We start from the raw sequence: 17,036 nt of genomic DNA, 5'->3' as shown, positions 1-17,036 counted from the left end.
AGAGCGTGTAAAACCCAAGCATGGGTTTATTTGGAGAGGGGAGTGACTAGGAGCATTCCTGGATAAACTTCTTAGCAAGGGACAAAGTCTTTGCGTTTCTGGTTTCCCAAGAGGACGGAGGGGGAAGGCACTGAAGGGAGACCCTTTGCTTTCAGTTGTCTTGGCGTGGGGAATCCCCTAGACCAAAACAGACCGGGCTAAGAGCTGGCAAGAGCTGCTCTAACTAGAATAAAGCATCACAGGTCTTTGAGAGTTACTGATTCATGTTGTATCCCTTTGTTTTTTCCAGAAACCTGGAAAGTGGTGCGCTATGCATGTTCACATCGCCTGGCAGATATACCATCACCAACAGAAAGTCAAGGTCAGTCTTTTGGGCACGCCGGCATTTCAGATGAATTGCACAGTGCAAACGTGGGAGCGGAACAGTGTGCCTCTCGCTGTTAGCAGTTCTATGCCACGGCTAATGCCTTGTTAAAGTAACCACGTGTAGCGTTATAGCATAACCTTCCATTTCATAACGATGGCATATTGGAATTAAATACCTAAACGTAGAGTCTCAAAGAAATGTCTGTGATGCCGCGGAGCAAGGACGCGCCAGATCTTGGGCGATAACAACCAGTTTGTAGCTAGGAAGAGCTAAATGGGTGTGCCTGTGAGCTACAACATTGCTTTTATTTATGGCTGAGGACACAAACATATCAAGATTAAATTTTTTTTAAGTGTGGAGAAGCTAGGCACGTGTATCCCATTCCTCTTATTAATGTTCACGGTCAGAAGAGGGCACAGGAAGATTTCTCCTGTCCCTACGATGCTTTATCCGATGGGGCTGCACAGGCTCCCATCAGTCTTTTTCCACAGCCCATCTCGTAGCTGGAGGTTGGCACCCGTACGTGTCTGGGCTGGTTAGGCGCACACCGCCTCTCCGATGGGGTGACGTTATCCAGACACTGTCTCACTGCACCGAAGGTAGAGGGGTGGAAGTCTTTTCTTTGTTATACGTGCTTTGAGACTTCAAGGGCGAGGGCCGTGGCCAGTTCAGGCTCTCCTGAGACAGATGTCAGAGAAAACCAAGTAATTTATTCATTTAATAGTTAGGGTATTTCCATTCTTACTTTAACTGTATTTTTATTGCACATGGACTCTGTGAAGAATCATAGAATCATATCATAGAATGCTTTGGGATGGAAGGGACCTTTAAAGGTCATCCAGTCCATCCCCCCTGCCATGGGCAGGGACATCTCCAACCAGATGAGGTTGCTCACAGCCCCATCCAGCCGGTGTCTTTCCCTTTATAATATTGTCACTGAAAAGTTCCATGTTGCTCCTGAAGTTTTTCAGTCAGTCAGGAAGGGCTGGTGCTCTTTACTCTCCAGACTTGTACTTCAGGAGTCAATAGCTTGTGTGAGAAAGTGAAAAACCCACAGCGCTTTGCAGTCTGTGTATGCCATGGAATTGTATAAGGCAGCGCTATAGGAATATGAAGATGTTGAACAGCTACTAAAACCTGCAGCTAATAGAGTTTAAAAATAACCCTTTTAAACAAGGTTGACAGGTTAATTTGCTGCAGTAGACATATCTCTCTTCTCTGCTTCCTTATGTTTCCCCTGCTAGTGATCTTCATTCATCTTCTTCCCATTATCAAAAAAGACAAGATTATGGACCTAGAGAGTTATACGTCCTTTTTTTTATTTTATTGAAAAGGTATTTTCTTGAAATGAAATTATTATTCCCATGCTATCTATGTCCTTTGAATCTTCCTTGATTTGATATTCAGAGAGAGGTCATACCGGTGTATTTATAACTCAGTAAGTGCCATTTACATGCAGCCATTTCTTTTACCTAGTACTTTTCTATCTTGTGTGTTACAAAACAGGAGTAAAGCCCAGAAGTACAGGAAAGGATGTTACTTGACTTTTTGAGGCTGTGCATGATGATAATTTCAAGAATAATTGGGAAATGTATTTTACTTTCTCAGTTCAGTCAAAAAATTCGGCATGGGCATTAAGGCGAGTTGGTTTCTGTCCGCGTGGGGCTGTCAGACTCCCACCCGGGCGTGAAGTCCTCCCCTCTGCCTGTGCCCACGAGGTGTGAAATCTCTGCCTGAAGGCCCATACAGAATGATTTCTCCTTCTAGCCCAAGGTTGCGAAGGTGCCTTTTCTTCTGCACAAGCTGAAGACGCTGCCTGACCGTAGAGCAGGGAATAAAATACATTGACTCAGAGATTTCAAGTTTGCATGCAGTGCCACCAGAGTGCTTGCAAAGTACGGAAGAATTGGTAACTATCTGGCCCGCTAGTAATTGCTTGCAGAGGGCAACAGCAGGCACTGGAGAAGCAGGCGAGATAGGAACCTTTAAAACACAACCTTCCTGACCCCAGGAAAAATTGCATGCAGCTGCGGATGCTGTTTGCCTGCCTGTACCTCTGCACCAAGACACAGTTCAGACCTGTGTAACCTGTCTGCACGCCCAGGGAATTCCTCAGGTGAAGCCAGGGTTGCACACCAGCTCTAGGCACAAAGCAATTTTACACCCCTCCTTAGACTGACCAGTGCGTTACTGGTCTGGATTCACGAGAGAATTTATGCTCTGTAATTGGCCCTCTCTCTTTTAGGAAAGGCCTTATGGCCCGATCTACCGTGCCATGAAATTAGTGCAGACATTTACATTGATTTCGGTGGGCCCCGAGTTAAGGTGTTACACATTTGCTGGACTTGAAATACATTCGTAAGGATTATCGTCAAGAGGGATGCTCTCCTGAACAGCAGCTGGAGATAAAATAAATCTGATCAATTTTCTTCGGTACTATTTCTAGGTAAACCTACACGTTCCAGAATCTTTTAACGCATCCGTGACATTCCTGTTCCTCTTCAGACAAGGAGTTTTTTCATTATTTGGAACAGCACCGTTCATATGGCTGCAATTAAAGTTTCAGCCAGCGTTTGCTATTCTGAGTAATGCCTGACAGAGGTTTATAACATGGTTGTTAAAAAGAAGAATAAAAAGAGTTCACAGCGTAAAAATCTGGCACGCAGGCTTCAACTGGGGCATTTGTATTTTCTGAACTTTTTAAAATTATTAAAGCACTACAGTATTACTGCCTTAAAAGCCATGACCTTAACTTGGCCATCTTTTCCATTTCAATATTCTTGGCAGGCCATTATCTCAAACATTGACAAAGCCTTTTTTGCCTTTTTTTGTTGTTTTTTGTTCTCATAGCTACATAGACATGTTAGTAGCACTTGAAAAACGGCTACTGCTTGGTCATAACTTTTTAATATGCATATTTATATCATTGTAATAGTCCGTACTCTGAGCTGGCACAGTATTAAACACTGATTTATAAAGCGTAACGTGCTCCACAATTACTGTTAAGATCTACTGGTTCGGTGTTACCCACTCGTAAATCCTTTCAGCTGACCTGCACAATTAATCAGCAATCTGTGTTTAGGGAGCTCTGGCAGCACAGGTAATTGGGAATTTGGTTTTCCTCTTCATTCTATAAAACTATTGAAGTAGGGACCACTGAAACGAGTACATGGCACAAAGAAGAGCCCATCCTTCATCCGCTTATCATTTAGAATACAGCTACCTCAGCAAATTTACCTTAAAAAAGAAAGCCTGCTCATTCTAATACCACATAAATAAAGACAGTGAGATAATGGTGCTTTGAGTTTGGAGTGCGGGCAGTCGAAATGGGACTTCAATTCTTTAGACTCAAATACGCTTCATCTGTAATTTGATTCATTTTAGCCCCTAGCTTGCTCAGTTGCAGCCCGAGAGGCACTGAAAGGTACACTCTTATGAAGTGTTTCCAGATTGCAGCTTCACGTTTAAAATTAATGGTTCTGGTGTCCATTGACTTGTCTCTGCCGTAACTGCCTGGCAAGGGATTCCTGCGGTGGGAAGAGGCTCAGCTGGCGGCTCTGCCTGCTACAGTCGATGCTTTCACCCAGCCTTTAACATGCCCGCCCACCTGGGGTCAGGTCCAAACTAACATTTCTCTTCAGCTTTGCTTTTATTATTTTAAGGCAGACCTATTCTTACAGCTAAGCAAGTGTCTGAGGCCTCTTCAAATTATGTTTGTTCTCTAAGTCAGGTCTGTGCCGAAATGCTTTGCTCCACAGGGATGGATGCGAGCGTATGTGAAAACGCTGTTGAAATTTGTGGGAGATGGGCGTTGGGAGCCGGAGATTTTCTCTCTCTGCCTTAGATCCCCCTTCCAGGAAAATAGCTGTGCACCTATGCTTGGGGTCCCAAAAACTAACATTCTTGTTAAAACGTCAGCTGCTATGAATCAGTTGCTATACACGTATCATTCTGAAAGTGCTGTTTATGTCTATCTTTTAAGACAGTCTCTTCCAAATCCTGCTTTTACATTGCAGAAACAGATGCAGTCTGATCCGCACAAGCTGGACTTCGGCCTCAAACCTGAATTTCTGAGCAGGCCACCAGGCCCCAGCCTTTTTGGAGCCATCCACCACCCCCATGACCTGGCCCGGCCCTCGACGCTCTTCTCCACAGCCAGTGAGTACTGAGAAGTGAAATCTCCTTCTTGTGGCGTGCTCATTAAAATGCTAATCCTTGCCATATTAAAAGGAAATTTCCCATATGCTTTGGCTTATGAACTCTCTGCAAGACATGCCAGGGGCTATTAGTCTATTTGATAAATATTTTAAAATCTTTCTATATGCTTTTAAAAAAGCCCAGCCTGCTGACATGCCATACAGGTATTAAATGGAGGAACGCTTATTCACACAGTGATGTCTGATGCATCGTGGAGATGACAGATTGAAAACATGCTGTATTTTACATGCTCTTTTTTTTCCCCCTACTGAAACATTCCCCCCGCCCCTTATACTCTAACTGGGAATTTCTGTTCAGCAAAGCAGCTGCTGTTTGCGTAGGATGCTGACCTGAGAGCCCCCGCCCAGTGTGCAGCAATCTCTGCCCACGTGAGCTGCTGCGTAAGAAACGATAGTCAGGCCCAGAGCCCAGCTCATCCCTTCCTGAGCTCCTGCTAGGAATTCAGCCCTTGTGCTTTGTTTTGGCAGGTGGGGGTCACCCAGGCGGCACCCCTTTCGGCCCACCGCCTCACCACAGCAACTTTCTCAACCCAGCTGCTCACTTAGGTAAGTTCTCTCCACGACGAACGAACGGTGAACACAACTCAGAAGTAACGCACGTTGACCACTGAGACCATTAGAAGTTGCCCCTGTGGAGACTCCTTGAGTGTCCTGCCTACTTAACCTTTACAAATCGAGCGTTTTAGCCATTTAATTTTAGTCATGACCCAAGCAGCAGTTCTAAATACACATGAGAGTATCACTGACCGCATGTTTTGAAATACTTCTGAAAACAGCCTGGATGTTAGAGGAGCAGAGTGACAGGGCTGGTTAGGTTTCACTGTAGTCGTGTTTATAACCAGTCAAAAAAAAAAATGCCTTAAGGTTAAGGCTTTGGTTCATAGAGGTGTTTCTTTTCCAAACTCCTACTTTTCCATTTAAGTGAGTGGGAAATAGATCCTTAAAATCTTGCGATCTGGCCTCAAATTTGTCTGTTAGTGAAAATTAGTGAATACGTATTTAAAAACAGAACCATCCAAGTTACCAAATGTTGTTATTTCCCTTCTAACTTACTGATGTTGTAAGAAGGTGGTCTGCTGCCTACTGGAGCATCCGAGATCAAGACTCTAAATCGGCGTTTTATTTCACATAGGGAAGGATTTGGGAGGGTCACCAAATTGCTACAGCAGACTCACGACGTAGGTTTATCATTCTGCACTTAGCTGCCTATAGAACATGCTCGGTTTGGTCTTCCTTTTCTCTGTGCTGGTATTTATCAGAAGTAGTTTCATCAAAATCATTAGATTTCTCCAAAGTCAAGTGAGAGGAGAATTTGCTTCATACGACTGACTTACAGTCTGTATGCATTAATTACTAAAAAAATTGTTACTAGATTTTTCAGTCCATACTAGTTTTTCATATAATATTAGCAATAAATATGAAGAGAATTACAAAATGTTCGGGTCAGCGTGACAAAGCAGCAGAATAGGACATTTTATTTATATCCCAGCTACAGTTTAGGAGACATGGCCTGAAGGTGTGTGGAGCACAGTTGCCAGAGTTAATCATAGTCTTGCTAGCCAGGGACGTTTCCTGAGAAAGACCACGGAATTGAATTGGAAGGGAATAAAAGGAAATAAAAGTGGAGATGTTCGCAGGTCTTAAATGAAGTAGCTACTTAGGCAGAAGTACAGGCCTCGATACCATGTGTATTTTAACATCTTTTTTTATTTGAAAAGGAAGTTTTTCTTGTCAGATGATCCCATGCATACTGTCATTGGAAAACACAATGGTTTTTATGTCCCACCCCCTCACAAGCACTGCTGCGTTGAGGGAGGGTGATGTTCAGCTCCTGATGGGCACAGGCTGAGCTTTCACGCAGACGTAGCGCAGTCGGATAACGCGCTAATGCTTTATCGTAATCACCAACATGCCAGTGAGCTTCGGCTGTTTCCGTTGGTTTGCAGAGCCTTTCAATCGACCGGCTTCCTTCAGCAGCCTCACTGCAGTGGGCAGTAATGCCTTCGGGGGACTCGGGAACCCGACAGTTAGTGAGTAACCTCTTCGCTTCTGAATTCTCGTTTGCTCTGTAATTCAGGATATTGAGTGATGGTGACTATTTGCTGTCTTTTTTACCAGTTGCTTAGACCACGTACGACTAAGAGATGGGAATTTGAAAAGCGACCTTTTTTGTCTAAATAACATCATTTTTTAGTCATCAGTAAATTATTTTCTATTAGTTACTGAATAGTTTGGGTTCAACGTAGTGCTAAATGTCACCATTACATTGTTCAGTAAAAAAAAAAAAAAAAAGGATATAGAACCTATGAGTCTAAGGAGTTTGTGAAATTTCTCATGGGTTTATTGCATGTTCAGAAATAGTTAATGTGTGCAGCATCCCTAGCTGTGGATGGGAACATTTTTTTTTTTCCCTTTCTCGCCAGTAATCCAGGACACGTGCCTGGAAAAGATCACTAACCTGCGTCTGTTTGTCCAGGATCATCAACATTTCTCTAGATTTGGCCAATCACAAAAGATCATCCTTTAAAAAATCCCTCTCTTTCTCCATACTTCAAATCCGGCATGATTTCGGTCACATATTATTTTCCTTTGGTTCAGGATCAAATGCAACAAGTTCCATTATTTATAGTCCGTATAATGGTCATTTCCTGATGTTTCCAAAATATTTGGACTAAGGATCATTGTCACTTTTATCTTACTGCTTCATCCCGTGTCAATTTTATCCACAGCATTTCCCTTTCCAATTAAAAGAGCTGTCAGATGCCTGCCCATGTTTAGGAATGAGACCCTCTAATGAATCTCTGTTAATCTCCTTTCCTTTTCCAGCTCCCAATAATATGTATTCATTTTAACTCTGAGTGCTGTAAAAGTTTTTTTGGTAAGTACCTTCACTAGAGCATACCTTTTTCTTAAACCTTTTTGTTTTCCACTTCACCATTTCAGCACCCAACTCAATGTTCGGCCACAAGGATGGCCCCAGTATGCAGAGCTTTAGCAACCCTCACGAGCCCTGGAACCGACTGCACCGAACTCCTCCTTCGTTCCCGACCCCTCCGCCCTGGCTGAAGCCAGGAGAGCTGGAGCGCAGTTCATCTGCTGCAGCTCATGACAGAGATAGAGATGTAGATAAACGAGACTCATCTGTTAGTAAAGATGACAAAGAAAGGTACGAAAGAACACTTCCAAGAATTGTCTAGTTCACAGCTTGGGGCTCTGTTCCGCTTTTAACCCTTCCCAGCCTGGCACATGGTTAAACCAGAGCTTCAGGAGAGGGACACCTGGAGAGCTGACACCAGTGCCGCCTCCGACGCGAGGCACTACGGAAGATGCAGGTCTCTAACCCGGGTGTTTCCTACTGCATCTGTTTCTCTTCTCACTTGCGCCACACGTCATCAGAAGGAGCTTTGCTGGAGCAGAGTTCAGGCAGCGTCAAGTGAGAACAGAATCAGACCCACACACTCTGTTGCCTCGTGGGTCACGTTTTCCTAGGTCTCTTGAAAACTTAACGTGTAGATAGGTGCCTGACAGGATGAAAAAAAGGATTATGAAGTCCATCAGACGCATATCTGCACCTTTGAATCCTTAAATAACTTTGTAAATCGGACCTTGTCTGCCAAACAAAGAACGCTACCTCCCTTCTCAAAAAGGGACTGACCCGAGGGACCACCGATAAAGTTGTAAAATTACAACACCATAAAATGCACCGGGTATGTCATGTTCCAATACCACAGCAAGTTTCAGTGCATGCCATTCATTGAATCAACCTTAATTCCCCTCAAAAAAAGCCCCCCACACATGCACTGCTGTTACACACCTTCAAGCACAGTTTTTATTCAGTGTTTTACATGGACTTGCACACTAACATGTCCAGGCTGGGAAGGGTTAATGAAAAGTAAAACCTGGTCATATTTTTTTTTGTCAGGACTGTTCCCATTATACAGTTAACTCAGTAACAATTCCTCTTAACATTTAAGTACCAAATTAAAAGAATTTGCCATTCAGCAAGTGTCATGCCTTCCTTGAAAAATGTAGAGAGGATGATATCAGCTTTTTCAGTTGTGGCTTAATGGCTTTCCTGTTAAGTTTGCACATTACTTTACTACATAATGGCTATTTGTTTCTAATTTTTTAACATAGAGGAATATTTAGGAGATGTGCTTTTCTGACTTCTCTGTCACTAACCCAAATATACGCATTAGTAGCCTTTTCTAAAAGAAGTTATGCTAACACATTAGATATTCTAAAAATACATTTAAGAGCTTTTCTATGTTATTGTAAAATGTGAAGAGCGAGTCAAACTACAGATCGTTTCACCTACATTTTCCATTTGGAATATTTTCTGTTTGGTAGCATAGCTTCATTATTTTCATGTCTGGTGTTAATGCTGCAAAATAAATTGCTGTTACAAATTGGGGATTCTGTCCTGCAAAATGGTTAAGCATGTGAGTAACTTTACTGGCTTGAATGGCAAAGCATTTTAGTTACTAATGATACGGGTGGTCTTTAGAATTGTGTGATTATTTCGGTTGCTGTTTTGTTGTTTTCTTATGAAGTGTTCCTGCTGAAGAAAACCCCTTTCAGAAATACATTCCTTGCAAGCTGCTTTGGCATTGCCTGAACTCCATATCATAGCTCAGAACATATTTATTTTCAATAATTTGAGAGCTTAAAAGTAAGCGTCATTCATACTTCATACTTCTGCACAATTACGGCTACCAGTTTAGCGCAATAATGTTTTTGCCGCTCCAGTGTCGCTGTGCATCCATCTGTGTGGTTTCGAAGAGTTCTGCTTTGCAGCATGCTCACACTGTTGCCTGTATGAGAAGATGCTGAGAATCCCTTCCTGGCGCCCTGCTCCCTATGTAGACAATGTCTGGAGTAGTTTGCGAGCCTCTCGTACCTATTCTTTTATCTTCAGTGGCCCCCAGCGGGGTGAGGATGTAGCCCTGCTTTCTAGCTGAGGTCCCAATCTCTGTTACCTATTTTGAGTTAGTTTGCCCAAACAGGAAGAACTGGGAATCGTGCCCGGAGGTAGGATTTCATCTCAAGATCATCCTGTCATCAAGGGTCTAACTTTATCAGCCCCCAAATGGGCCATCTAGCCAAAAGCATTCACCTAGATTTTTCTGTTATCAGTGGAAGGGTACCTCAGACGTACCTCTTAGCTTGGCCCTTCCCCATCCAAGATCGGTGTTAGAGTGGGGTGCAGGGAATCGCTCCTCTGGGTCGCTCTTCTTGGCTGGGCCGTATGGCCAGTGTACCGCAGCCCCTCCCAGCTAGACTGAGGTCAGGTAACGCCTTAAGATAGCTTTGATAATATGAAACTACAGTCTGTGACCCTTCCCTGGGCGCAGAGCTGGCTGAGTAGCTACGCGGCAGTATCCTGATACAGTGCCCGCTTTCTCCTGGAAGATCGTTTGGAGTTGTGGAGGTTTTTTTGTTTTAAGGACTCTGTTACTCCAGCCCAGCATCAGAAAAAAAATGAGTAAAAATAGCTGTTGTGAAAAATAGGATTTGTTCCTTCTCAGTGGTATTTTGTTTAAAAGATGTCACTGAGCAAGTCTACTCCAATAATGACATTTCAGCCTATGTAATACTACAGCATTAAAAGAAAAACCAACCAAGAATCTATTCTTTTTATCGACGTCAATGAGGCAAAGTACTCGGCATAAAATACTCAGTGTCTTTCAGTGTAGCATACAGCCTCAAAACATACCTTCCTTAGCAATAAGTTCATTTGAGAGCGTGCTCTTAACTTTCTTCTTTGTGGAGACAGAGGCTTAGAGCTGTTCCCGTATTATTAACCTAAGGAGCCCTTGACAGGTCTGAGGGTAAAAACCATCCCCTCTCTGACACTGAACTACAGGTGGGTCACTGAAGGGAGCTGTGTAATCAGAAGCCTCTGGAGATAATACCGTCACTGTAATTGAATAGGATGAACTTGGCAAAGGAATATGTTATTTTTGTTGCACATATATTTTTCTTTAGTTACAGAAAATGCCCGTTATTTTCTCTAAATTTTATGCATAATTTAAAATACATTCATTACATATAAAATTGATTAAATATCAGCAAAAGGACTCAATGAGCTCTCCTAGTGAAATAAAACAACGAAGGGTGCTCTCTGAACTAGTCCCATGAGCTAAATAAATGAAAGACTGTAAAAGAATCAAGTCTTCACGTTGAGAAGCCTTCACTGGAATGCCTTGACTTGGTCTCACTGTGTCCAAATCTAGAAGCTGTTAAATCAAATGCCTCAGCTTTTGGTGGAAAGCAAGAGGAGGGACATCAGAGCCAAGACACAATTTGCAGACTGTTTAGGGCACAGTCAATCAAAGCAGAACCTGATAGAAAGGAGTTCAATGGTAGTCAGTGCAGACTAGGCAGTTCTGGTGTCAAACGCTCCAGCTTACACATGTTTTCTAACCGTCACATTCTGGACTCTCTGAGGTCTCAGACATGGCTCACAAAACGACAGTTTCAGCAATTCAGTCTAGACACAGCAAAAGAGGCATCTGGTGAGGTTATAAGAATTGAGTTTCCTTTTGAAACTCATTTTTTGAAACTCATTTTGAAAAGATATTTTTTCTGCAGTTGCTGCAGTTTCACCGTCCAAAAGTACCTACAGGTAGAGATGTTACGCAGTGCAGCTCAGCAAAAAAGCAGGTAGCAGAAATTGTATAGGTGAAGGAGCGAGTGTCCACTTCAGAGTCGCTCTGCGTGTTACCCTTCAGCCAGCCAGTGTTGCTCATCTGGTCCGGAGTGAGTTTCAACCTGCTGTCCTCATCCAAGCGTGTTCAGGTTACACTTTGCTCAGCAGAGACTGCAGCACCCAGAGGGAAACACGTAAACGGGAGCTGGTTCAGAGGGCCTCACGGCTTATCCCTCACGTTTGCCTCTTGCAGCACAGTGTCCGTCACCCCGCACGGAACAGAATTTCCGTGCTCAGCAAACAGCAGGTGTCCAACACGGAGTATCTGGAGCTGTCTTTCTGGAAAGGCTCCAACTCGGAGATCAGCTGAAATCAGTGAGAGGTTAAAATCATTGGAACTGAGGAATGAGATTTACCTTAGGAATTTGATTCATTTTAAATAGGAAAGCTTTTCCACTTAGTGTTGCCCATAACAACTCCTGGTCAATACTGCTTCCGGAAAATAGTTGGTACAGGATCTATTCACATATTTAGGTTTTTGTCCACTGCCAGACAGCTATTCCCTCATCTTTTGTGCAACATAAATAGCTTTGGAAGATGGAATGAATTCACACTATTTTGAGTCTTCCTGGCATTGGCGGGGAGATGCATTGGCCCTGTCGCTGCTCTGCTTGCTCTACCCTAGGAATGGGAAGGCGTTGGTAATGTGAAGAGCACCTGACTCCAGAGAGATGATGCTTTCAGAGCTAGCGTGAATGATGGGCATGTAGGGGAGACTGATCTCTGCTGAGGAAGTCGACGCTTAATCTATGCATGATGGCTGCCTCTATTAAAACGCCCGCACTGAGGTGCATTGTACGCTTACCGAAGTGCCTACCTGTTCAGAGACAGGGATTGTCTCCGTCAGTACGGGTGTCTGGAGAGGTTTTTGTTTTCAATTTTAAGAAGTAAATTGAATTGTGAGAAGTAAATTGAAAAGTTAGAAGATTGACGAGAATAGAGAGAAGAAATTAGGAACGTCTAGAAAGTTTTTAAAAAGTCAGTTGAACAAATGCCGTCTGTTTTCCCAAATGTATTCTTAATAGAAGAAGCAGGTAAAATACCATGTAATTAGGATTTAACTGCCTCACTTTTTTTGGATGAAATTGGTATGGGTTTTTTTTCCCCTCTCTTCTTTCAAACAATTAAGGCCATTGTCTTAGAAATATGTGTACTAGAGCTAGATTCCCTTGGAAGCCTTCTGTGGACTTCAGTGTTTGAAATCTCAATCAGATCCTTCACAAAGCAGCTTCAGGGATCTTCTCCTGGGTCGAGATAATAGAATAGGCCTAGTTTAGAGATGGGATGTTCTTCTGGTGTTTTGGGTGTGCAAAAGGAACAGTGCGTTTAATGGTGCATGTTACTAGCTTTCTGCAAAGCAACGAGTATGAAGTCAGACACCCTAGATGCTTTGTTTTATTTACAGTCTCTCATGCCTTCATCTTTACACTTCTCTTTCTTCTAGGGAGAGCATTGAGAAAAGACACTCCAGCCATCCTTCGCCAGCACCTATTCATCCAGTAAACTCCCTCGGACATAATCGCAGCTCAAATGAGCAGATCAGGAGCCATCTGAATCCCGAGGTTCGAGAAAAAGAGAAACCCAAAGAACGAGAGAGGGATCACTCCGAATCTCGGAAGGAAATTAATGTTGAAGAGCACAAGGTGAAGGACAACTACATTTCGGAGAAAGAAGGCCTGAGCCACGAAAGCCGAGTGGTGGAAGAGTCTAAGCAAATGCCCAGGGTTCCTTCGCCCTATGCTAGGCCCCCTGTTGTGGAGAGCACCAGGCCTAATAGTACTTCAAACCGTGAGGCTGAGAGGAAGAATGAGCCGGCGTATGATAATCCGAAGAAAAGCAATGAAGTCAAAGTGAAGGAGGAGCGAAAGGAAGACCACGATGTTCAACCTGAGGGACCTCAGACTCACAGGTCGTCTGATCAGCCGCCGCCTATATCTACATCTAACGTCCATCCAAGTCCTTTAGTGTCTATGCCCATGACTGTAGGTGTAACTGGTATACATCACATGAATAGCATCAGTGGCCTGGATAGGACTCGCATGATGACCCCTTTTATGGGAATTAGCCCAATTCCTGGTGGAGAACGTTTCCCCTATCCTTCTTTCCACTGGGATCCAATGAGAGATCCCTTAAGAGATCCTTACAGAGAGCTAGATATTCATCGGAGAGACCCCCTGGGCAGAGACTTTTTGCTAAGAAATGACCCCCTTCATCGTCTTTCTGCGCCGAGGTTATATGAAGCAGACAGGTCATTCAGGGATCGGGAACCTCACGACTACAATCACCACCACCATCACCACCACCCTCTCTCTGTTGACCCTCGACGTGAGCATGAGAGGGGCAACCACTTGGATGATCGGGAGCGGTTGCACATGCTCAGAGAGGACTACGAACATGCACGCCTGCACTCAGTTCACCCTGCCGCCTTGGATGGGCACCTGCCTCACCCAAGCCTAATCACGCCAGGACTTCCTAGCATGCACTACCCCAGAGTCAGTCCCCCGACGGGACACCAAAATGGCATCCTCAATAAAACTCCCCCCACAGCAGCTCTCAGTGCCCCTCCACCTCTTATTTCTACTCTGGGACCTCGGCCTGGGTCTCCCAGAAGGACTACTCCTCTGTCAACAGAGATGAGAGAGAGGCCTCCTTCTCACACCCTCAAGGACATTGAAGCTCGATAAGCAGAGTGAGAATAAATAAAAACCAGAGAAAGAGGGACAGAACGTTGTAAATGAACATAATATAAAGACCTTCTTACTAGTCATTGATACAGACTGGGGATGTGACCCACTGTACAATATGTATAGACCTGAGTGCAAAGATTTTGAAATGGTTTTTTTGTATATTATATGTTGAAATTTTCCAGATCTTTTAGCCAAGTCCATATGTTCCTCGTGTCTCCTACTCTATTTTATTTCTAGTTTAAAAATTTCAAAATTTGAACTGAAGAACAAGACATTAATCTGAATGATTTGACTAGAAACAAGCCACCACCAGTGTCAACCATACAAAGCTCTTTCAGACCAGAAGTGAAGACAATTGTAGATATTTATGTAAAAAGATTGCTTCATGGGTTAATGGTTCATATATGCAAAAAGGGTAAGATGAAAGCTTTACTTTGTACAAATGTAAATAGATAAAATTAAGTAACATAATACATTAATACTTCTTAAACTGTGCTATTTGCAAACTTAATATTGATCAACACAGTCTGCTTATGCTGTGTTACATATATTGTTATAGACAGCTAAACCCCTTCAACTATGCAATGAATTTTAAGGCTTTTCACAAAAGCCTTTATAACTCAAAGGAGCCTTTTCAACACACAACATAATTAAAGTCATATTTTCCCTGAACAAGCTCATCTAGAATAGAAACCTATTTCTCTTGCTTGTTTTGATGAAGAAACAGCCCATTAGAAGTGTAGTTTTCTGTCTGAACCCCTGCATCAAGATGCTGATGTTGCTGTAGCTCACGTATTCCTTAGAACGCGTCAGGGTTAGCGATCTGTAATCACTGATACTGTAGTCGTGACAGATTGGGTTTCGGTCACGTTAATCTGGGTTAAACAGAGGAATAATCAAATGCTGGATATGTTCCAGAACTTCCGTCACTTAACATGTCAAATTTACTTTTGGAAGAACATCTGCTTATAGCCTTTCATGTCTGTTTTTATTGCCAGTGTGTCATTTTTCTCTGTACACACGCTTCTTTTTCTTTTTTTTTTTTTTGGTTAAGTGATTTTTAGCTACTTTGAAACAAATCCTACAAGAAAGCTAATACTTTTCTAAATGATGGGTATGTTTTCACTGTGGATCAGTAGTTTAACTGATGAACTCCGATGCAGATTTCATAATGCAATTCATTGTATTTCAGTTGGTAATAAAGTCTGTGAATAGTTAACAGGTCAGCCTTGTTGTTCCCTAATCATAGAAGACATGAAATAACATGAAGAACGTGGTCGTTTTTAAAAATATGCATCAATCTTCTGGAATCTGTCTTTTCATAACACACTTTTTTATAATGCGTTAAGTTTCTTGTCTAAATATTTGGAGAGAATATGACTTTATCAGAGAGAATTCAATATCTTGTCTACTGGACTGTAAAATATATGTATGAAATAAAATTAGTTCCATTGGTCTTCTAGTGTATTAAAGTGCTATCTGAAGTTGTTATCCTGTTTTGGCAAAAAAAAAAAAAAAAAGAAAAAAGTTAACTACAGACAGTTGTTTCTAATGATCAGAGATCTATTTTAGTAGTCAACTGAAGGTTTAGGTGTGAGCTTCAGGTTTTGTGAACTCCAGATGTTGTGCAGTGGTTTTTTTTTTTTTTTTTTTAAGAACAAAAGGAAAAATACAAAAAAACCCCAACCCTGAAGAATATGTACACTGGAACCGTAGTGGTAGTTTTCAGTATTGTAAAGAGATTGTTATATACAAACCTTTTTGCTGTTTATCCTGTATGTAATAAAGTCCTTTCTAGATCCTATGTGAAAAGAAAAGTGAAGCGGCTCTCAATCTTCAGCATGTTTCCTCATCAGCGAAGACTTGTGTAATGTAAATTGTGCCATGTTATTAAAAAATGTGAACTAAACTGCTAGGTGCTTCTTTGTGTGGAGTACCCCATCATTGCTATGGGGAAGAAAAACTTTTTCCCAAGAGTGGGTTTTTGTTCAGACAAAATAGCTGTTAAAAACATAAAGGAAATGGCAAGCTTTTATAAGCCATCTAATCAAAATTATTGTAGTAATCAGGAAAAAAGGAACAAAAAGGAGACCAGATCCTTGGCTTGTCCAGGTTCTTTAAAACACAGGAACACCCTACTTATATTAGCGTTTAGTTAACTGACAGTTGGTCTTTCAGGATAGTCCCGTGCTTCAGTATGTGGCTGCATGCAAGGCCTTTTGCGCATTTGCACAGTTCCCTACAAGCCCATGGCGTTGTACCCGTTTTCATCAGCTAAGAACGTGGCTATCGGTTACTGTGAACCAACTGTACCCAACTACTATGTCCAGTTTCTTGTAAATGGCTTAGTTCTTCATAGTACGGCTTTCGTGGTGTCCTTTTGTGAAAAACGGTTAGCTCCTCATGATACATGATTTCCAGGAGGGTTTTTAGTTCAGTTTTTTGTTGGTTGGTTGGTTCTCTTTTTTTTTGTTACAAGCTTGTTGCAAACACTTCAAAGCCTTTATCCAAGTTACTTGGCAGAGGTAACTTGTGACACTAAAATTTGCTTTCTTGAGCAAGTCTTAGGAAATCTTTCCTCTCCCTCAATAACTGCCAGTTGTTTTGGTAAGCAATTAAATGTATGCAGCCATATATTCAAGTTTGGGTTTGTTTCTCTGTTCAGCCCTGTAGCACTTCTGTCTGTATTCTGCTCTTATTCCCATGTAAATCTGATGAAAGTGAAATTCCCCTAAATTTCAACCGTGTAACTAAGAGAAAAGAAGAGCCTTATGTCTTTTTTAAAATTTAATTTTGTGTAAACTGTGCAGAATGTGCAATAGTAGCATAATGTGCGAAAAGAGCTTTTTTCTCTTTTGTCTGCAAGGAACCCGTATCTCGGTCTTCTGGCTACACATCATTAAATACCTTCCAAGTTTCTGAAGGAAACCAGTTCTAGATGGCTGTAGCAGGATGAAAACGGTTGGAGCGAGCTTGCGCAGATAGCGTGTGAGGGGCTCCAGGAGAGAGCCTGAGAGCGTCGTCTTCAGGCTCCACTCGGAGCATTGTCACAG

General features: G+C 42.4%; 1 protein-coding gene across 5 annotated transcripts in view; it reads left to right on the top strand.

Moving 5' to 3' along the window:
• The window catches only part of AUTS2 (activator of transcription and developmental regulator AUTS2), a 791,277-nt gene extending 775,417 nt beyond the window's left edge, over positions 1-15,860 (top strand). For all 5 annotated transcript variants that reach the window (XM_087751981.1, XM_087751984.1, XM_087751982.1 and 2 more), the window contains 6 exons: positions 290-361; positions 4,384-4,525; positions 5,053-5,130; positions 6,531-6,614; positions 7,528-7,750; positions 12,741-15,860. In XM_087751981.1, the coding sequence (XP_087608107.1) occupies positions 290-361; positions 4,384-4,525; positions 5,053-5,130; positions 6,531-6,614; positions 7,528-7,750; positions 12,741-13,980 (1,839 nt within the window). In that variant the 3' untranslated portion in view covers positions 13,981-15,860. The remainder of the gene's footprint in view (positions 1-289; positions 362-4,383; positions 4,526-5,052; positions 5,131-6,530; positions 6,615-7,527; positions 7,751-12,740) is intronic.
• Positions 15,861-17,036: the final 1,176 nt, after the last annotated feature.

Source organism: Nipponia nippon, unplaced genomic scaffold (assembly GCF_047370975.1).
Source record: "Nipponia nippon isolate SJK-2023a ecotype South Korea unplaced genomic scaffold, ASM4737097v1 scaffold_15, whole genome shotgun sequence".
NCBI lineage: Eukaryota > Metazoa > Chordata > Aves > Pelecaniformes > Threskiornithidae > Nipponia > Nipponia nippon.
The sequence above is the reverse complement of the archived record's forward strand: the minus strand, read 5'-3'. Positions and strand labels throughout refer to the sequence as shown.